Source organism: Meles meles, chromosome 8, assembly GCF_922984935.1.
Source record: "Meles meles chromosome 8, mMelMel3.1 paternal haplotype, whole genome shotgun sequence".
Classification (NCBI taxonomy): Eukaryota; Metazoa; Chordata; class Mammalia; order Carnivora; family Mustelidae; genus Meles; species Meles meles.
The window spans coordinates 118,571,005-118,587,266 of record NC_060073.1 but is presented as its reverse complement, the minus strand read 5'-3'; the positions used below and the strand labels follow the sequence as shown (position 1 = coordinate 118,587,266).

General features: G+C 42.0%; 1 protein-coding gene across 5 annotated transcripts in view; it reads left to right on the top strand.

Annotated features, from left to right (window-relative positions):
* DYNC2H1 (dynein cytoplasmic 2 heavy chain 1) overlaps positions 1-16,262 on the top strand; it is a 269,900-nt gene that overhangs the window by 99,123 nt on the left and 154,515 nt on the right. For 4 of the 5 annotated variants that reach the window (XM_046014703.1, XM_046014701.1, XM_046014704.1 and 1 more), the window contains exons 62-66: positions 5,143-5,284; positions 5,865-5,974; positions 10,970-10,990; positions 12,352-12,450; positions 14,003-14,126. In XM_046014703.1, the coding sequence (XP_045870659.1) occupies positions 5,143-5,284; positions 5,865-5,974; positions 10,970-10,990; positions 12,352-12,450; positions 14,003-14,126 (496 nt within the window). The remainder of the gene's footprint in view (positions 1-5,142; positions 5,285-5,864; positions 5,975-10,969; positions 10,991-12,351; positions 12,451-14,002; positions 14,127-16,262) is intronic. The other variant, XM_046014702.1, reaches the window with a different exon arrangement.

The window sequence follows — 16,262 nt, the reverse complement described above, 5'->3', positions numbered from 1 at the left end:
GATTTTATTCAAGTGCTGTCTCCTATTTCTTTTTCTTCTTTTTTTTTTTTTTTTCTGGTTGGTTGGTGGGTTTTTTTTTTTTTTAATTTATTTGATAGAGATCTCAAGTAGGCAGAGAAGCAGGCAGAGAGAGAGGAGGAAGCAGGCTCCCTGCTGAGCAGAGAGCACAATGCGGGGCTCGATGCGAGAACCCTGGGATCATGACCTGAGCCGAAGGCAGAGGCTTAACCCACTGAGCCACCCAGGCGCCCTGGTTGGTGGGTTTTTCTTGAATCCATTGGATCTCCCCAACTGGACTGTCCTGTGCTCAACCAGGATGGCGTGGTCGCCCTCTGGGTTCCTGTCCCTGCAGCCATCCTGGGGGCACCTCATTCAGTCTTAGCAATGTCCCTTCTGCCAGGACACCCACCAGAGCTCTGTTTCTAGACTGCTTAGCTCTGTGATGGTTGTTTTTTGGTTTTTTTTTTTTTGGATCCAGGCTTCATTTTCCTTTTATTCTTACTTATTTTGTTATTGAATTGTAGTTGTCTTACATATTACATTAGTTTCAGATACACAACATCGTGGTGTGACACACATGTGCATATTAACCTGCTCAGCACAGTAAGTCTTGGTACCGTCTCTCATTTCCAGCTGCAACCATACGACATTATTAGAACATTACTGACTGTCTTCCCGGCGCTGGACGTCATATCCCTGTGACGACCTTATTTTATAGCTGGAAGTCTGTCCCTCTTAATCCTCTCCACCTGCTTCTCCCACCGTCCTCTCCTAGCCCCTCGCATCTGGCACTCATGAGTTTGTTCTCCGTAGTCACGAGTCTGTTTCTGTTTTGGTTTGTGTGTTTGTCTTTTAGAGTCCACATGTAAGTGAAATCATATGGAATTTGTTTTCCTCTGCCTGATTTATTTCATTTAGCAGAATTCCCTCTAGGTTCATCCATGTTGTTGCAAATGGCAAGATTTCACTCTTTGTTATGGCTGAGTAATAATTCCATTGTGTGTGTGTGTCTTCTTTATCTATTCTTTTTCTTTTTATATTATGTTTTTTATTTTAATTCCAGTGTAGTTAACGTACGGTGTTACGCTGGTTTCGGGGATACACTGTAGTGACTGAGCAGTTCTGTACATCGTTACTCAGTGCTCCTCATGATGGGTGGGCTCTTAACTTGCACCCGCCCCCCCTGCGCATCCCCCCTCTGACAAGCTTTCTGTTAAATGAGCACCCTCAGTTCAAGTTACTGGGTTTTTTTTTCCAACAAGAACATTTTTTACTTGAAGCATACTTCAGAATACACAGTTCTAAAAGATCTGTAAAAAAATTCCCTCCAGGGCGCCTGGGTGGCTCAGTGGATTAAGCCGCTGCCTTCGGCTCAGGTCATGATCTCAGGGTCCTGGGATCGAGCCCCACATCAGGCTCTCTGCTCCGCGGGGAGCCTGCTTCCTCCTCTCTCTCTGCCTGCCTCTCTGCCTACTTGTGATCTCTCTCTCTGTCAAATAAATAAATAAAATCGTAAAAAAAAAAAAAAAATTCCCTCCAAAAATAGAATAGAATACACATTTTAAGTATACACAGAAGAATCCCTTGATTAAAATCACTTAAAAAGAGACATAACAAATATTACAAATTTAAGAAGACTGAAATTATACCAAGTATGTCTTCCAACCACAATGAGACAAAAATAAAGATCAACAATGAAAAAGAGCTGGAGGGGCACCTGGGTGGCTCAGTGGGTTAAGCCTCTGCCTTCGGCTCAGGTCATGATCCCAGGGTCCTGGGATCGAGCCCCGCATCGGGCTCTCTGCTCAGCAGGGAGCCTGCTTCCCTTCCTCTCTCTCTGCCTGCCTCTCTGCCTACTTGTGATCTGCCTACTTGTGTCAAATGAATAAATAAAATCTTAAAAAAAAAAAAGGCTGGAAAATCTACGATGTAAATATTAAATATTTAATATATAAATATTAAACAACATACTATTGTATAAGCAGTGGGCGAAATAAGAAATCAAACTGCAAATCAAAGCAAAAAGAAATAAGAAGAAAACAATATTGTGAAACCGGTGGGATACGGCAAAACTAGATGTTAGAATGAAACTTATGCTATAAATAGTTGCATGAAGGGAAAAAAAAAACAACAAAAAAAACAAAAACATGATGCCACAAGGAACTAGAAAAAGAAAAACTTAGCTGAAATTAGTAGACAAAAGAAAGAAGAAAGAAAAATTAGAAATAGTGACCAAAATAAACAGTAATAAAACATTGAAAGTAATGACCAGTTTTTCAAAAAAAGTAAACAGAAACGGCAGTGTTTTACCTACATTAACTAAGAAAAAGAAGACTGAAAGTCAAAATGAGAAATGTAAGAGAAAAATAGTACAACAGAAATACGTAGTGTGGTAACAAATTCCTGTAAACGATACTTATATACTAACAAGTCAGATAACTTAGAAAATGGGCAGGTTACCCATGATTGAATCATGAATTGTGAATCCAAGAAATAGGAAACCTTCTAAGACCAATAAGAAGAATGAAAGGTGAATTAGGATCCAGAAATCTCCTAGCACAGAAAATACAAGACCACATGGTTTCATTGGTGAATTCTGCCAGACATAAAAAAATTACATCAATCTGTATCAAAATCTTACAAATCATGGCAAAGAAGGAACACATTCAGAGTCATTTCATGAGGCCAGTATCACCCTAAGACCAATGCAGGACAGAAACACAAGAACAAAAAAGTCTAGTTTCTCTGATGTAACTATTGCCATTGTGACTTTCTTTTGACGTCCATTAGCAAGACACTTGGTTCTCCATCCCTCACTTTCCATCTGCTGGTGTCTTTAGGTAAAAGTCTAGTTTCTCTGATGTAACTATTGCCATTGTGACTTTCTTTTGACGTCCATTAGCAAGACACTTGGTTCTCCATCCCTCACTTTCCATCTGCTGGTGTCTTTAGGTCTGAAATGAGTCCCTTGTAGGCAGCATATAGATGGATATAGATGGGTCTCTCTCTCTCTCTCTCTCTCTCTCTCTCTCTTTTTTTTTTTAATCCATCCTGACACCCTGTGTCTTTGGTTAGACTGTTTAGTACATTTACATTCAAAATAATTATCAGCTCATAGTTTCCTGCAACATTACTGAATTCATTGATCAGATCTAATGATTTTTTGGTGGAGTCTTTAGGGTTTTCTATGTGTAGTATAATGTTTTCTGCAAATAGTGACGGTTTTACTTCTTCCCTAGCATTTTGGATGCATTTTGTACTTTTTTTCTTGTCCGATTGGCTAGGACTTCTAGTATTATGTTGAATAATGAAAGGGGTGAAAGTGGACATCCTTGTCTTCTTCCTGATCCTAGATGGAAAGTTTTCATCACCATTGCGTATGATGTTAGCCGTGTGTTTTCATATATGACTCGAATTACATTCGGGTATGTTCTGTCTAAAGCCACTCTGCTGAGAGTTTTTATTGTGAATGGATATTGTATTTTGTCAAATTTTTTTTCCGTATCTCTTGAGATGATCACATAGCTTTTACCCTTCTTGTTAATGTGGTATAGTATGTTGTTTGATTTTCAAATATTGAAGCACTCATGCATCCCTGAAGTAAATCCCATTTGATTGTAGTGATGTTTTAAAATGTAATGTTGAATTTGATTTGCTAATATTTTGTTGAAAGCTTTTACATCTTGATTCATCAAAATCATTGGCCTGTGATTTTCTTTTTTCTCATTCTCTCTCTTTCTTCCTCTTTCTTTTTGTAGTGTTTTGTGTGGTTTTGGTATCAGGTAATGCTGGCTTCATGGAGTGAATTTAGGTATTTTCCTTCCTCTTCTGTTTTTTCAGAATACTTTGAGATAAACACGTATTTTTGTTTGTTTATTTTTTATTATTTTAAAACGTTTTGAGTACCTTGCCCCACCATGCTGTATTAGTTTCAGGTGTACAACATAGTGACTGAACAAGTCTATATATTACCCTGTGCTCACAACAAGTGTTGCTGCCATCTGTCACCGTACAACACTATCACGTCGTCATGGACTGTATTCCGTATGCTGTGCCCTTTATTCCCACGACTTACTCATTCCATAACTGGAACCGATGTCTTCTGCCTTCACCCATTCTGTCCATCCTGTAAACCAACACTTTGTTTTTTGTATTAATGGATCTGGTTCTTGTTTACTCATTCGTTCTGTTTTTTAGATGCTTCATAGACATGAAGTTGTGTGCTATTTGTCTTTCTGTTATGGCTTATTTCACTTAGTGTATTATAGAAAGAATAGATAATAACTCTTCTTTAAATACTTGGTAGGATTTACCTGTGAAGCCATACAGTCCTGGACTTCTGCTTATTGGGAGTTTTTTGATTGCTGATTGGATTGCACTGCTAGTCATCTGGTCACATTTCCTTATTTGCTTGTCATATCCATTTGCAAATATCCCTCGTACTTGTCTTCTGTCTTTAAGGCCATTTCTTTTTTTTATTTTTTTACCTCAATTCTAACTTGTCTCCCTCCTATCTGGCCCTTAAACTGGTGCATTCCACGTCTGTGTACTGACCGTCTTTCTAAACCCGGTCTCATCACGTCGGTCCCTGCCCTGTTGAAATACTCGGGTGGATCATTCCTACTGCAGCTCACAACAGAATCTCCTTTGTGTGCTTCCTGCCGCCCGTCATGTCTGCCTCTCTCTTTTCGTGTCTTCCGTGTGCCTACTCTTTCTCCCCTTCCGTAGCCACATTACGCTTTCAGCTAACGAGTGTCCCTGCTTCCTTATGGTTTTGTTTTGTGCCTTTGCTCGTACTGTCTGCGCTTAATAGTAGCTTACACAATGACGCTAATTCACAGTATTTAACTGTCATTGGGATGAAAGTTCTGCTTCACAAGGAATGCTCAATGACAAAATATGTTCATCTTTACAATTAACAGTGGTATTTCTTACATTTTTAAAATTTCAGCAGGATCTGAGAGATCTCGTTGGTATTTTTACGTTCCACGGTTGTATTCAGGGCAGGGGTTATTACGTTAAACCAATGCATGATTTTGTCTTCTATGGTCAGGACTCTGATTTATGAAGCTGTCATGTTTTTCACATGTCAGAGCATCTCTGTACCCCACTCCCCCACCTGCTTTCTCTTGTCTTGTCCAGGTTGCAGAGATAACAGAGGAATTAGCTACTCTTCCTAAGAGAGCTCAGCTCGCGGCTGCATTTATCACGTATCTTTCTGCTGCTCCTGAAGGTCTGAGGAAAACCTGCCTAGAAGAATGGACCAAGTCAGCTTGTCTTGAAAGTTTGTATTGAATCTTTGATGTTGCAAAATTTAAATATCCTAAAAATGCATCTTTTAATTTTTGCCATTTTACTTTTTCTAAATAAGAAAATCTTTCTGTAAGCTTAAAGAAACCAAATCTACTTTTAGATTTGCTCCATTCTGTAATTGTTCTCTGAATGGTTTTGTTGCAATGATTCTTCTATTCCTAAAATCACTCTGTGACACTGAGACCATGGAGTATTTTTGATAATGGATGAATGCAGTTAAATATTTTAATATATTGATTTTTACAGTAATTTTATATGATAAAATTAGATGTAGGAACTCCAAAATTCCTTGTGAATTTTGTGGTTTTCTCAAATTATTATAGTTGTGAAATATATATTAAATATACAAAAAATACAATTTCACTGAGTTCCATTCCTTTGCACTTTTTGTCTTAAACTACCCCCCCCACCCCCGCCGGGGGAAGAATGGATTGAATATGAAAGGATGATCATGGGACTTTTGTTTGAGTATATTTTAAATAGTTTTGTTCCCTTCCCCTTGTCAAGTACACGATCACTGTAGTGAAATATTAATATCTTAAACTTTTCAGAATTTGATCTAAGAAGATTTCTTTGTACTGAAAGTGAGCAGTTAATTTGGAAAAGTGAAGGCCTACCATCAGATGACCTTTCCATAGAAAATGCTCTTGTTATCTTACAGGTAATTAATCAATTTTCATTTCTCATTGGACGTGTTCCTGTGGAAGCTTGCCCCAGGCAGCACCGTTTTCAGGTTCTTAGGCTTTCACAGTTACTCTTTTCATTACATGAAAGTGAAGTTATTTTGGGAATGAAAATCCATTTATGACTTGGTTGGTGAATCTACAAGTGAATGTACACTTGGTTGGTGAATCAGTATAATTTACTTTTTACCTGAATATAAAAGTATAAACTAAAGTGACATTATTTTCATGACAAAAAATTCTAAATTGAACTCCCTAATAGTAATGGAAATATTTTAGTGATACCTGACTCACCTGGTTATATAGTTCCTGCATCTACAGTATATGATTTTACCATTTTATTTTACAAAACAAAGTTCTACAAAGTGAAGATGAGGTAAGTTTCGGGTTGTAGGTTGGGGATAACGATATGCATTTTTTGAAAATTGTTCTTTCTTGTAATGTATATTTCTCCCAAATCATTGTTTAAATGTGAAACTCTTGCAGCTTTCTTAGCACGATGAATGGGAAAATCAGATTGCAGCTCTGCTATACAAACTGGTAGTTCTAGTGAAGGAAGATTTTTGCCATTAGCTTGGTGCACCTCTGTGCGATGTAACAGATGGTGGGAGGAAGGCTCCCCTGTGCGGACGGGTGTTCTCCTGTTGCTTCTGTCTCGGCGTGCTGCACTCCACACGCCGGTTTCTTCTTTGCTCCTGCAGCCCCTCCTCTGCCCACATGCTGTCCCAGTCCATAGCTCCCACGGAGCGTGAACTTGATTGCTCCTGTTTAGGTCACGCCAGCCACAGTCTTACAGGATTTGTACTGTGGGCCCTGTGCTCCTGGATGAAACAGGGTCCTTTGATTGGGCTGTTGGCCAGCGGACATGCTTTGGCTCATTACACCGCTGCCTTCCCAGCAGAGCAGTTGCTGACGAAAGAGCCAACAGTCTTGACTTCTTAAAGCGTTGATTTTTTTCTCTTTTAAAACATTTTCCATCATTATTTTTCACAGTAGAATCACGAATCTGGAACTTTAAATATGTAGCTAAATAAATTCATTACATTATATAAAAAAGTATGTGCTTTTTAAAAATTTCAAGTTTTTATTTAAATTCAAATTAGTTAACATATATGGTAAAATTGGTTCAGGAGTAGAATTTAGTGATTCATCACTTCCGTATAACACCCAGTGCTCCTCACAACAACTGCCCTCCTTAACCACCGTCCCCCATTTAGTCATCCCCAGCCCACCTCCCTCTTTCAACCCTGGGTTTGTTCTGTATCGTTGAGTCTCAGCTGCCTTCTTTCCTAAATTCCACATGTGAGTGAGAGCTCGTCGTATTTGTCCTTCTCTGACTTCTTTCATTTAGCATAAACACTCCAGCCCCTGCCATGTCTTTGCAAATGGTCAGAGTTCATTCTTTCTGTTGGCCAAGTAGTGTTCCATTGCGTGTGTGTGTGTACGTGTGTGGCTGCATGTGCGTGTAGGTGCACGCGCGCGCACAGTTGCACACGCACAGTTGCGCACACGTAGGTATAGCACCGCTGCTTCATCAGTCGTCAGTCAGTGGACATTCGGGCTCTCTCCATGTTGGTGCTTTTTATCCCGTTTTTCCTCCCCACAGTTTCATACTCACCTCATCTTCTTTTTCGAGCAATCTAAGTAAACAATCACTGGCAGATTAAAAAACACAGAGTTTAAATATTACTCTTTTTTTATTCCATAAGAAATCAGGGGCGTGAGGCTTTAGAAAAAAAATGTTTATCACAGTATTTTTTTCCTGATGATACTAATTGAAAATGTTTACTTTTGTGTTCTGAATGATCTTTCATGATGAATACAGGACAAATTGTTTTTGAAATTAATTTTAATAATAAGCTTAGATTTACTTTGTGTTTAATATTGCCATATTTCTTGTAGATATTTATATGCATCTACATGACAAAACCATATGGAAAAACTTACTAGGGTAATTAGTTATTTTGGGGGTGAATTTGCAGTCTAGTCAGCCCTCTGTCTCAGTTCTCAAGTCGTCTGCACTTGGAGTAAGCTCTTGCGGGTGAGGCCGTGATTGGTAGCCCGCATCTGTAAGACCCGCTCAAGTGGTGTGTGTGAGACTAGATTTCTAAGTGGCTACAAATTGGGTTTCTGGGAAGTTTTCCCTGAATTAAACATGACTAGGCATGATGAGTCCAGTGTAATTTGGATTGAGAGATGTAGCTCATCTCATTGATACCGCTAGCGTGTTCCTGATGCTCTCCCTCTCCTGGGGGGCTTTCCCACATGCGCGGTCTATAGCTGCTCTCTCCGTGAGTGGTCCTACATAGAGCCTTTGTGTCCATGATTATTCCTTTGTTTGTCTTACAAAAGTATTTGTGTTTAACTACTGAAGTGCAATAATGTCTGGAAGAGGAAACAGTCACATAACGGTCTCCCATTGACCTTGTGATGGGAGTTAGTTTAAGTGCATCAGCAAGAGGTTCCCGTGACCTGTGTCCTTGTGAGCTGGGAAGAAGGTGGTCATGGGGACCCTGTGTCCTGGATTGCCTGTCCTGTGATTCACATCTGTGTTCCTTATGTAATTAAAATTAGCTCTCCTTTTATTCTCCAGAGTCTCCTGGCCTAGGTGATAATTTCTGTGATCTTTCCAATATTGTGGGTGGGACCCAGTGGTAGCACAGAGCTCTAAGGCTTAGAAACCACGGGGCAGGTATGAGTGAAAAGTATCCCAAAAGGAGGTGGGAAAGGTGATTAATTTAAATTTTACAGTATTATAAATTTTTCTTGATTGAGATTTTGCAGATTTTTTCTTGTGAAGACATGTATTGAATGTTTTTGTTTGTAGACAATTCAGTGTCAATTTTTTTTTTTTAAAGATTTTATTTATTTGACAGACAGAGATCACAAGTGGGCAGAGAGGCAGGCAGGGAGAGAGGAGGAAGCAGGCTCCCTGCTGAGCAGAGAGCCCGATGTGGGGCTCGATCCCAGGACCCTGGGACCATGACCTGAGCTGAAGGCAGAGGCTTTAACCCACTGAGCCACCCAGGCGCGCCCCTCAAAATTTTTTTAAAACACACAAAATTTCTTTTTTTTTTGTCAATTTTTTTTAAACCACACAAAATTTCTGAGATTATTTTCCTTTCTGACATTCAGTGTATGTTGAGGAAATGCAAATTAATTGGAACTTAATGTAAAGAACACAAAATTTTAAAGGTAAATCACACAGGGAAAGTTCTTTTTGCAAATAAACCTCAAATGAGTGATAGTAGCACTGAAGCACTCACACTGTTTCGTGCACGTATCACTGTGTAGGAATGAGTGCAGGGAAAACACCTCAACCCCTGTCTCACTGGATTTTCAAATCAGCCCTGTCTGGCCCATGTGTTACCCTACTAAGGACATTGCAGCACAGAAAGGCAAAGTCACTTGTCTGTCTCTGAATTACTCATTACTCATTTATTTTTTTAGTCAAGAATTTTTTTAGTGGCCAAGCATAGTACATTTAAGAAGAAAAAAGGGAACTTGGCTTTTAAGTTAACCGAGATGTTGAAAACATTGAGAGCAGCTCTAGGATTCAAATGGTGTCACCAGGACATTGTTTTCCCAACCCATCTCAGCAGACAGACTCATTCCCAGCTAGGTTCTGTCTGCCCTGTGTCAAGGATGGCCGTTGGTGGCTCCTGGCTTGCTATTATCAGAGTCTATGCTCCGGCACTAGAGATGCGTCTGCACCCCCACCCTGACACTGTTCGTGCCCTCTCCCCAGAAGGACTCTGATCAGTTAGCGTGGGCAGCGCGCTCGTCGGTTTGGGCCAGGTGTCGGTTAGAGCTGGATGACTGATGACCCATCGCAGACACATGGAGCGGGCGTGCAGTGGGCGAAGGTAGCTTTGCACACTGAGGATCTTCTCTGCTTTCCTTCTCCTCCTCCTCCCTGTGACTCGCTCTTTCTTATTCCTACCCGTGGAGATGTCTGTGCTGGCCCCGGAGAGTAAGCAGCATATCTGCAAGTCACCGTATGTCTCTCTAGTTTTCCATTCAGCCGGTTCCTCAACACATCTTGTCACATCTACATCTCAGGAGCGTCATGGATTTATCCTGCTCTAAGCACGACCACGGCCAGTGGGTTCGCTTCGGCTGCGGAGTGTGGCTTTGGATGAATACAGTGTCACACTGGCGGTCACTGACCCTCCCGCATCACTGCCTTCGCCGCCGTAGGAGTGCTCTTTCTACCTTATTAACCTTATCAAGACAACACTCTAATCAGTAGATTTCGGTGACTCTCCGTTGCTTGCAGTCTAAACTTGTCATTAGTAGGCACAGCATAGTAAGACCTGAAGCACCGAGACTTCTCCTGCCCTGTGCTGTGCACTGTCCAGCCTCTGCTTCTTCACTCCAGGCTTGCCGGCCTTTGCTGGCTTCCAGATTGTGCCGGGCTTTCTCTCCCCGTCTGTCATGCTCTTCCCTTTGCCTGACGTGCTGTTTCTACTTCTTCTCCAGGCTAAGTATTGTTTGTCTCTCCTGACTTAGTTTGACTCAAACTGATTTCTTGCGGCTTCCCTAACCCACCTGTGCCCTCCCTGTAGACTCTTGTGTGCTATTTACAGAACTGTCAGTTTCCGGTCTTTCCTGGGTGTGATGTCATTGAGGGTAAGCGGGTGCATCCCTGATTTCTGTAGCCTTCATATTGTCTGACTTAGTAGTTGTTCAGCATGTAGTAGGTGAATGAACTCATGAATGAATGAAAGCTCATCGTTTTTGGATTTATTGTAATTTGTTACATGGAGAATTTGATGACATTTAATCATGGATCACATGACATTAAACATAATCATATTAAAATATATCTCAGAGATTTTGTCTAAATCTGTCTGGAGGAGTATAAATATCACGAAATCAAAATTGTAAGTGCTCTTTGGCATTCTAGGGCACGTTTTTGGTCTACTAAAATACGTTATCTTTCTTTCTTTCTTTTTTTTTAACTGCATCAGATCATTGGTTTGGAATCATGGGTAAGAACGTTTTTTAAACTTTAAAATCCTTGTTTGTGTGATTGGGCAAAATCTTGTAGTTTGGTGAAATGTTTGCTCCTGAATACTAGCCTAAAATTAGACCTCCAGTGGAGGTGGGGTACACAGGAAGTACGGACAAGGCTGTGTACCAACCACCTCATCTACTAGGAGAGGCACGTTTATGTGGCGAGCAGTAAGTGGGGATAGCTAGAGAGAGACGAGCTCGGGAGGGGCGCCTACTGCCCTGTGCCACTGTGGGAGCTCCGGGGGGCCTGAGTGGTCCGTTCCAGGTGCAAGCAAAAAGGGGGTGTGTGGCTTGGAGGGCATTTTAAAACAATAATAAAGCCGGTTTATTGTCAGTCAAGTCTTTATTACCACCAGCCGTGGGTCCAAAGCAGCGTTGCCGACAAAATGCTCTCTGTCCCTGGGTAGGACGGTCCCCACCCTCAGCCTCCTTGGTGTGTCCCTGAAATAGTTTCTGTGCCTGGGTTAGATGCTTCTCGGGGCTACGTCTTCATGTCACCTGCACTTCCGTGCACTTCCTTAACCCTGTCACCTGACCGCATCGCAGTTTTCTAAGTGTGAACATGTACGAAAAATTAGGCCAGTTATTATTTAGGTCTGATTTACTGGGTAACAATGCTTATAATATTAGATTTTCAAACTTGCCATATATGTATTCATCTACTTACATGTATTTTTATTAATCATATCTCTATAATTGGCTTCTTTTCACCTGCTAACTGACATCGTGTGTTGAGTGCATTTCAGCTGGTGTCTAACTCTGTTTCAGCGTACCCTGTAATGGGTTTAGTTCCCAGTTCATTACATCTTAATCGACAAGCTACATCTTTCCTAGGATGCTCCTTTTATAATATTAGCCATACTGCTTTCTAAGAATTAATGTTATATTGATAATTGTTTGAACAATACTTTTATGATGACTTCATACTTCTCTTCTAAGTTCTTTAGGGCTTATTCAACTGAAGATATATAAAGTTTGGAATAATTTGATTGTGTCTTTTCAAAGCCAAAAGGCAGGTGCGAGTGATGTCACGCTGGGACTGGAGCTCTCCCTCCCTGTAATTCGCTGTACGTCCTCTGAGTTACCGTGTAGTGAGGGGACTGTCCGCGCTTTACTGTGATGGCATTTCATTTCTAATGTGAATTCCCGGAGCGCTGAAGTGGACTGGGACAGCCCCTGGGTGTGGCTCGAACTGCTCCTTTACTCCCTCCTGAGGGCTGTATATGCACCTTCTCCGAACCTGAGAGAAAACTCACTCAGTAGTGGGTTCACCTTTTTCGGGAAGTGATTTCCATCTGATGAAAGCTCATAATTTTTTTTTCTTTTTTGGAACTAGAGTCAAGTATGCCCATTCCTTATAGACCCTTCTTCTCAAGCTACGGAGTGGCTAAAGACACATTTGAAAGACTCGCGTTTGGAAGTCATTAACCAGCAGGTTTGTATGACTTACAATTGAGACACCGACTGGTACCGTCATGTCACGGTGGGTGCAATTCTGGGTCTGTATTCAGGAGGCACAGACTCGGTCCTGTGATGTACCTGGCGTGGGACCCGGGGAAGGAAAGGGGAACTTTTAGCTTTACTACAAAAGGGATGAGAATATTTATTTGATCACTCCAAATGCTAGGCATTAATCTAAGCCCTGGGGATTTGCTAGTGAGTAAGGTAGTCCCAATTCCTGTCCTCGTGGCGATGCTAGTCTGGGAGGTTAGAGAGATGATTAAATGAGCATTTACGTGACATTATGATCAAAGACATTAGTATAGGCTCCTAGAGAAGGAAGAGTTCCCGACTCTGCTTGGAGAGAGGCTGCTGGACCTGCAGCCTACGGTGCTTTCTCTCTGCCCTCTCCTCGTGTCCTGTCCCTGGACCTCACCGGTGAGCGTCTCCCAGGTGTCCCAGCATGAGACACGTTGATTCGTAAAACGTAATCATAGTCGTGACCTCTCACTGCCATATTTATCGTGCTGAGACAATTTTTGGGGGTCAGGTTTTTGTTGTGTTTTTTCTCTTTGAGAAAGGCCTAATGTAATTTGTATTCATTTTCATAGATATTCTTTAGGTGCTTGAACAGTCACCTCTTTCAAACATATTTCATTTACAAAATGGAGGTACTGGCTTTATTTGTGTGTTAAGAATAACTAAGTGAGGGGCCTGGGGGGCTCCGTTGTTAAGCCTCTGCCTTTAGCTCAGGTCATGATCCCAGGGTCCTGGGATCGAGCCCCACATCGGGCTCTCCCACTCCCTCTGCTTGTGTTCCCTCTCTCGTTGTCTCTCTCTCTCTCAAATAAATAAATAAAATATTTTTTAAAAAAAGAATTAACTATAAGTTAGATAATACATAAAATGCTTTAATACTACCTACAGTTTATGGGAGGAGAGCTTAGTAATTATTATTCCAAATATTTAATTTTTGTAACCATAGTTGGAGGCTTGAAGTGATGTTTAAAACCCTTTTACTAGTTAGAAAGTCTAAAAATCTTGCCTGGTTACAGAATTTTGTCCAGATGTTCTTTCCGCAGTGATTAGACCTGGCACATATCACGTCATGGAAAGTTGGCTAGAATTCATCACTTGTCCTTCCTTTTCCGTTCAGTGTTTGATTTTGAACATAAACAAAGTAGTTCTTAGTAATATTTGGGTGAGTAACTTATATAAGGAATTTGAAAATTTGTTTCTGCATCAAGTTGAAATTTGAAATCATCATAAAGGATTGAAAAAAGCTTTTTTTTTGTAAAAATCTTCCTTTTGGATGTCTATTTGAATTATTTATGAAATCTATTTGATAATTATTCAACTAAAATGATTCATCAGCTAATACTTAAAACTAGAAAAGCAATCATGAATAATTTGAATTATTAACATGCATATTTAATTTTAAAATATTCATATTATTCCTATTAATATATTCCTTCATTATCTGTAGGGACCTTTGTAGATATTAAGGTAATAAAGGAATTAATGCGTATTCTTTTTTATTTTCTCAGGATAGTAACTTTATTACGGCTCTTGAGTTGGCAGTACGTTTTGGGAAAACCCTTATTATCCAAGAGATGGATGGTGTAGAACCCGTTCTTTATCCGTTATTGAGACGAGATCTGGTTGCTCAAGGTAGGCATTTGACATTTTTCAGAGTCACTATTTTTAGAATTTCCGCAGTAACTTCGTAACTCACTTTGACCTGTGTCAGTCTTGCTGCTGAATGTGACTTTTCTGGTTGAGCGGGGGAACGCCGTCGCGGTCCAGAAGGGAGAGTCAGTGAGCTCTTGCCTTTATGGAGGTGTCCTCGTGTCGGGGTCTCCACGACTCCCAGGGACAGTGTGTGTCCAGAAGGCACAGGACTGGAAACAGTCTCACTGGGGGCTAAGATGCGTCGCAGGGACAAGACAGAAGGCGAAGTCAACCCAGAGAACGTGTAGCGCGAGGTCAGCAGTCCGGAAATGAGGCCAGCCTCCGGGCCTCTGCCATCCGGGTCCCGCGGGGCGAGCCTCCTGCTCCCAGGACCGGCTGTGACAGCGCCTGCGCAAGGGCAGGGGCCAAGGAGGCTTACTGGACACTCGGTCACCCGGTGTCGTGGCCAGCACGTTCGGCCCGGCACGAGACCACATTCCAGACCCTCCCGCCCCAAAGAAAGCAGCCGTTGGGCATAAACCACACTGTGCGGTGCGCGCTGCGGGCGGTCCACAGGAGGACCCCGCCCGCATGCAGGCTCCAGAAGCGGGGGAGCCGGCCGTCTGAGCAGCGGGCCCTGCCGTGCGCCGAGTCTCCGGACCGCCGGGTTTCCTCTTCCCGCACAGCTCCCGCCCTGTCGAACGTCCTGCTCTCCCGCTCCAGACCGTGGTGACTCACACGTATGCACACGCACGGACTGACACCGCACACCGCGCCAGCCGGGCGGGACTCAGCGGACCCTGCAAGCTTGAAATAGAGCCTGGAGCTGCTGCCGCAGACGGACGCGGGGCAGAAGCGGGACGGGCGCGGCCTGGCAGGGACTGATAGGGGCCGTGACAGGGCCGGCAGCGGCGGACTTCGGGCTCTGTAAGCGTGAGCTCCCTTCCAGATGGCAGTCTCTGCACTCAGGCTGTTCCTCACCGGTACTAACCCGGATCTCTCAACTGGCTCCTCATACCTTTTTTTTTCCTTATAATTTTTATTGAAAGTCTAGTTAACACACAGTGCAATATTTGTTTCTGGAGTGGGATTCAGTGGTTCCTCACTTCCGTACGACACCCAGTGCTCATCACAAGTGCCCTCCTTAATGCCCAGCCCTCATCTAGACCATCCCCTACCCTCCTCCCTCCATGCTCCCTCAATTTGTTCTGTGTCAGTAAGAGAATCTGATTGTTTATTTCCCTATTTCCTTCCCCCACCATATGTTCATCTGGTTTGTTTCTTAAATTCCATGTATGAGTGAAATCATATGGTATTTGTCTTTCTCTGACTTGTTTCACTTACCGTTATACTTTCTGATTCCATCCACGTCATTGCAAATGGCAAGATTTCATTCTTTTTGATGGCTGAGTAATATTCCATTACACACACACATACACACATGTGCATGCACACCCCACATCTTCCTTATCTATTCATCATTTGATGGACATTTGGACTCTCTCCTTAGTTTGGCTATTATAGATAATGCTGCTGTAAACATCAGGGTTCATATGCCCCTTTGAATCAGCATTTTTGCATCCTTTGCATAAATACCCAGTAGTGCAATTGCTGGGTCATAGGGTAGCTCTATTTTTAACTTCTTGAGGAACCTCCACGCTGTTTTCCAGAGTGGCTGCACCAGCTGGCATTCCCACCAACAGTGTAGGAGGGTTCCCCTTTCTCCGCATCCTCTCCAACATCTGTCATTTCCTGACTTGTTAATTTTAGCCATCTGACTGGTGTGAGGTGATATCTCATTGTGGTTTTGATTTGTATTTCGCTGATGCCAAATGATGTTGAGGACTTTTTCATGTGTCTGTTGACCATCTGGATGTCTTCTTTGCAGAAATGTCTGTTCATGTCCTCTGCCCATTTCTTGGTTGGATTATTATTCTTTGGGTGTTGAGTTTGATAAGTTCTTCATAGACTTTGGATACTAGCCCTTTATCTGATATGTAGTTTGCAAATATCTTCTCCCATTCTGTCAGTTGTCTTTGGTTTTGTTGACTGGTTCCTTTGATGTGCAAAAGCTTTAGATCTTGATGAAGTCCCAATAGTTCATTCTTGCCCTTGCTTCCCTTGCCTTTGGCGATG